Source organism: Geospiza fortis, unplaced genomic scaffold, assembly GCF_000277835.1.
Source record: "Geospiza fortis unplaced genomic scaffold, GeoFor_1.0 scaffold275, whole genome shotgun sequence".
Taxonomy (NCBI): Eukaryota; Metazoa; Chordata; class Aves; order Passeriformes; family Thraupidae; genus Geospiza; species Geospiza fortis.
The window spans coordinates 4,832,199-4,837,947 of NW_005054341.1; the positions used below are offsets into that span (position 1 = coordinate 4,832,199).

Here is a 5,749-nt window from a genome sequence, read left to right on the forward strand (position 1 = left end):
GCAGCCTGCGGCAGGGAAATATTTTCCAAGGGAAAAAAAAAAGGCCTCCCAGTGTATTCCACGCCACCAGCTCCAGCGGGCTCTGTAGCCGTCTTGTTCTGCCGCCGCCGGGACACCGAGCTGGAGGAAGAGAGGAGGCAAAGGTGGGAGAGCTTTAAAAAGCTCTGGTTAAGGGTTGTTCCACCCTCTGGAAAAGGGATTGGGAAGCTGCAAAACAGCCGGAGCTGCAAAACAGCCGGAGGCTGCTTCTGGGGGAGAGGGCGGTTTTCCTTCGGCCTCCAAATCACAGCTTCATGTCCCTGGAGAAGCATTTCGGGATGTTAAGAGATAACCTGTCTTTTTCCAAGTGGAGAATGTAGGTCAGAGCCCACTCTCCTTCCCAAAACCCAGCGAGGATGCTGCTGCTGCTGCTGCTGCAGGTTGGGCTGGAGTCTGTCCCTGCAGCTCTTTACTCTGGCACCAAAACAAAACGCACTCAGAAAACTGTGAAAAATAAGCCCAGCTCGGGAATGCAGCTGATTGGAAGTTTTTCCGACAGAAAGTGCCGTCCGATCCGCGGAAAACCGTTCCTGGGGCGGGTGTTGATTTGGGCACTGTTTCCTCTGAGGGGAAAAAAAATCAGAGTGAGGGGGGAGAAATGTTTGGAGAGAGCTGGAGCTGCCGCCATCACAGAGCTTTTCCATCCCTCTGCAGAACAGCTCTTCCCTGGAAATGCACTGGATTCAGCAGCCCAGTAGCCCCAAAAACATTGGATTTAAGAGGCCAAAAGCACTGGATTTAGCAGGCCCAAACCACTGGATTCAGTAGCCCCAAAAACATTGGATTTAAGAGGCCAAAAAACACTGGATTTAACAGGCTAAAAACAGTGTGTTTAGCAGGCCAAAAGCATTGGGTTTTGTAGCCTCAGAAATGCTGGATTTAGTAGCCAAAGGCACTGGATTTAACAGGCCAAAATCACTGGATTTAGTAGCCCAAAGAACTTGATTTAGGAGCCCAGAGGCGCAGGATTAAACAGGCCAAACCCACTAGATTTAGCAGTCCAAAATCACTGGATTTAACAGTCCAAAAGCACTGGATTTAGCAGTCCAAAATCACTGGATTTAGCAAGCCAAAGGCAATGGATTTACCAATCCAAAGGCACTGGATTCTGTAGTCCAAAACACCAGGTTTTGTTGCCCAAAGGCAATGGATCCAGTAGCCAAAGGCACTGGGTTTCCCAATCGAAAGGCACTGGGTTTAGTAACCAAAACAACTGGATTTTGAAGGCCAAAATCCCTGGATTTAGCAGCCCAAACCCACTGGATTTAGCATCCAAAGGCTCTGGATTCATCTGCCTGCCATAGGCCAGCAGCACAGGGGACGAGGTCCCAAGGACACAGGAATTCTGAATTTTACTGGGAGGATTCACTGTGTCTAGGGGGAAAAAGCTTTTAGGGGGAAAAATTCTTGGAAATATTCTGGATTCTGGCTGTGGGAGCCAGCCTGGCTGGGATGAACTGTGCCATCATCCCACTCAGGACAGGCAGCCTGAAATTCCCTGTTTTCCACCTTTACCAGGGCTGGGAGCAGGTGTCAAAGGCTCCTCCTCAAACTGAAAATAATTTTTTTTTAGTGGAAACAAAGGATTTCCATTTGTCTGGCAAAATTAAGTCGATCCCACCCTCAAAGCTTCCCTGGATTTTAAAGCCCGAGTTGAAATGGGATATTTTTTGCCCCTGGAGAAGAGTGGAAGTGCGTGAGAACATCCTTGCAGGTGGCAGCGACCTGCAGGGCGGTGCTGGGATGGGGTGGCTCCGAAATTCCCACCGTGATCCAGCCGGGCCAGGCGGAGGGCGGGGGGATCCGAGTGTCCTGCTGTCACCGCGGCGCCGCCAGTGCCTCATCCCGAGGCACAGACCCGGGATTGTGCCGACCCCGAACAGATTTATGGGGTGATCCTGGCCTGCTATTAGTGGTCATGGAACCGCAGACTCCCAGACAGGGCCCGATCCCAAGCTGCCGTGGTTTTTTTGGAAGCAGAAATCTCCACTCCGGCTGTTTTGCTGCGGGCGCTGCCAGGGACACCTCATTCCCAGGAAAACGGGGTGCCCTGGCAGCAGACTGCCAGGAGGGGACACGGAGGGTGACATGGAATGAGCGGTGCCTGCGTTGCCGAGCTCGGAGCAGCTCCGCCGGCTATTTATACCCGGAACGCGGGAATGGAGCCGCTCGGGATAAATGGAGCTATTTTCAAGGTCTTGGCCAGGTCTAACTGGTTTAAACAAGGCCGGGAATGACTCACAGGGCTATAAATGTCCGTCAGAATCCTCGGAGAGGCTGTCTCCGATGGATCTCCTTGGAAAAGCAGCCTCCCGGAGCGCTGAGAAAGCTGGGACACGCTCCTGTCTCCCTGCTCCAGCACCCATTCCAAATCCCGTCAGTTCCGAACGGCTGGGACTGGGCACATCTCTGCTTTTATGGGATGTGTAAGGAATTTGGGAGCTGGGTCCCTTAATTCTGCTCCTTGGATGATGTGCTGGACTGTCCTTGGGGGTCATTCATCCCCCTGTCCTGAGAAGCGAATTCCCAGTGGGAATCGAAGCACCTCAGCCAGGCTGGAAGCTCTCCAGCAGCGCAGGGGTTTTGTTAGGAAATAACAGGGAGCTATTAAAGCCCAGGGTTTTGGGAGGAGGCTCCAGATTCCATTTTCTTCCTGTTTGTTTTCTTCTTGGGAACCCAAGGACATTTCAGTTTTCAGCAACTGATCATTAAACATAAAAAATAATTCCCGGGATGAACCCAAACCCCGGATATTTCAGTCAGGTGAAAATTCCCCTGCCCGCTGGGAGAAAATATCCACGGCAGGATTTTCCTGGGATGTGAGGAAGACTTTCTTTCCTTTCTGTCTTGATCTGGGCATCTCCCTCCGCTCATCCTCGTCCCTGTGCTGTGGGAGCTGGGGATGAATCCGTTAACTCCCGGTTTTCCGCAGCCAGACGGCTCCTCCGGCCGTCATTCCAGATGCCTGCGCATCTTGTTTATCCAGCAAAACGTGCTGCTGGAAAGCCGGGAATGGGCATCACGTGGCCCACGGCAAACAGCCGGCAGATGCCCTCTGTTGATTTTGCTCCGGAGCTTTTCCAGAGGCTGCTGGGCTCTTCCAAGGGGGTTTTGCCCATTCCCGCTGTGATCCCATCCCACCATCCCAGTATTCCCACCTCATGCTGGCATTGTCCCCAGGGAGCATTGGGAATGCTGTCCCAGGAAGTTGTTGTTCCCATTGGGATAACTGCTGGTGCTCCATTCCTAATAATGGGGATTTATTCCCATTGGGCCTTTCCAGGGTTTTATTTTATTCCAGCAGCTCCTTCCCTTCATCGACACATTGGATAATTACAGAGCAGGAAGGAACGTTAAAACAGGGAGTGAAAATGCCAGAAATAGGGATGTATCCCAAATGTGGATCCTCAGGAATCCTCGTGGATGAAGCCAAGTTGCCTGCCCCTGGGATTGAAGGATATCATTCCAGAGTTAAAAGGATGGATATCCTTGGGATATTAAAGAGACAAAATTTTTGCACACTGACAGCTTTTCCTTTGTTAGCCTTGCTAAGGCCTTGGAAAATCTTTCTCGGAATTAAGCAGCCCCATTTAATATGGAATCTAATTAGGAGGGACTTGGTTGAAGAGTTCCTCAAATAGTTGAGTCAATATTGGCCGGTGTAATTGTGGGAATTCCCAGTGGAATTCCGGCACCTGTTCCAGAGCTGAGGCTCTGTGGGTGGGGAAAAAGAGGGAATTTCGGTGGTCCCCATCCGAGTCCTTCAAGTAACTTTTCCCAATGTATGGAATTTGTGGGAACTCAGGAGCAGGATCCTGGTGTGTGCTCCCAAATTTGTGCTGGATGTGACCTTGGGATGTGCTGTTGGCTCTTTCTGGAGAGCTTTGGTGGGAATGCTCAGCTTAATTCCCAGCTTCAGGAATGTGAACCATCCTCATCCTCATTGTCATCGTCATCCTCATCGTCATCGTCATCCTCATCCTCATCCATCTTCCCGTGGTTTGTTCTGCTTGTTGGAACAGAAGCTCCTGGGAATGCTCTCAACCCAGCAGAGCTCTTGACCTTTCAAACATGGATCCTACAGGAAAAACTGGGAATAAACCCAGCCAGAGGCAGCACGGGAGCAATGGGAGCTTTCCTATCCTGCTTCACCTTCACCCTTCCCTCTTCCCTCCTCAATCCCATCTCCCACCTCTTCCTGAAGTGCTTCCAGGCACTGATTCATCCATAATTTACATCTCTTATCAGGGAAAGGTCTCAATAAATCCGACAAGTTGCCTTTTGTCTCCAGCAATCCTCCTGAAGGGCGGCTCTTCAGGAGCCTCTGTCTCCCAATTTCCTGATTTCAAGGGAAAAACCCAATCCTGCCTTTCTTTCGGAGGAGCAGCACGACCGGGAGAGTTCATTATCCTGGATTAATGATGATAATTATCAGGAGAAGAGGGATAATTATCCAGCTTGGAGGGAAGGCACTGGCGTTGCTGCAAGGGATGGATGCAGGAAAAGCCCATCCAGGCTCCGGCCATCCCTTGGGAAGTGGGAGCTGCCTCCCAAGCCTTGGCTCCCAATGCAAATAAGAGCATCATTTCAAAATTAAATTTAAAATAAATATTAGTTAAATATTAAAGAGAAGAAATCAGGTGGAGATGGCCCAGAACTCGCTCTTTCCAACCGGGAATGTTTAAATAAGACACCACAGAAAATTTTTCTTTTTGAGCCGTCCTGGTATTCCTAAAAACATTCTTTTTATGGGAAAAATATAAATTTTCCTGTTTCTTTTCCTTAGGAGAGATGAATTTTATCGGTGTGGAAGGTGAGAAGACAGCGGGAGGTGGTTGGATGTGGGAGCGGAGCCTCCGGAGTCGATCCCACATCCAGCCGCTTTTCCGGGCCCACGTTGCTGAATACAAATGTTGGAATTGCTCCGTGTCCTCGTGTTCCCGAGACAAAGGCTTTGTCTGAGGAGCAGGAGTGGGATGTGGTGGCTGTGGTTGTCCCTGTGCGGACATGGAACGGGATGGGCACCACCATTCCCGGCGGGATGCACTCCATGGATGGAGCAGGATGGGAGAATTGTGGGACAGACAAAGGGAAAATGGGATTTAAGTGTCTGGGGTGGTAGGAATGTCCTGAAGGATCAAAAATCCAAGGATTAAGGGCAGCTCCCAGTCCACACCTGGATGAAAATCCTCACCTTTGGTGGGGGCAAAATTCCAAGTTCTGTGGAGCCGAAGCAGGGAAGTGGCGCCTGGCAAAGAGGAAAAAGCAGGAAATTGGGAAGGCTGCTGAGCTCGGGATGGTGTCACCTCCGGCCACCCTCGCGAGGAGGTGCCAGACGTGCTCACATCTGCGCCAACATCTGCCCCAACATCTGCACGGCCCAGGCCTGAGGGTGGGAATTGCCCAGGGAAAGGCTCATCCCTGCCTCTCTGGAATCCATCGGAACAAACCTCCTGGTCCGAGGGAAAAGGGAGTGGAAAACCAGCGGGGGGAGTCACATCCAATCCAGCCAGGAGCAGAGAGCAGAATCCTTGAGCTTGCCCGGCAGCCACATCCCAAATTTCACCCCATCCTCCCAGAATTCCCCTTTCCCGAGCCTTTGGATGAGCAGAGAGCTCCTTCGGAATGCCGGGAGCGGGGATCCGGCACTTGGGGGGCACCGGCACCTCGTCCCCGCCGGGACGGGCGGTCCGGGGCTGCGGGCAGGGGG

At 51.6% G+C, this 5,749-nt stretch overlaps 1 protein-coding gene across 1 annotated transcript in view; it reads left to right on the forward strand.

Annotated features, from left to right (window-relative positions):
- The first annotated feature begins 5,664 nt into the window (after nucleotides 1-5,664).
- The window catches only part of FOXA2 (forkhead box A2), a 3,454-nt gene continuing 3,369 nt past the window's right edge, over nucleotides 5,665-5,749 (forward strand). Inside the window, exon 1 of the mRNA XM_005422653.2 lies at nucleotides 5,665-5,727. Coding sequence (XP_005422710.1) covers nucleotides 5,665-5,727 — 63 coding nt within the window. The remainder of the gene's footprint in view (nucleotides 5,728-5,749) is intronic.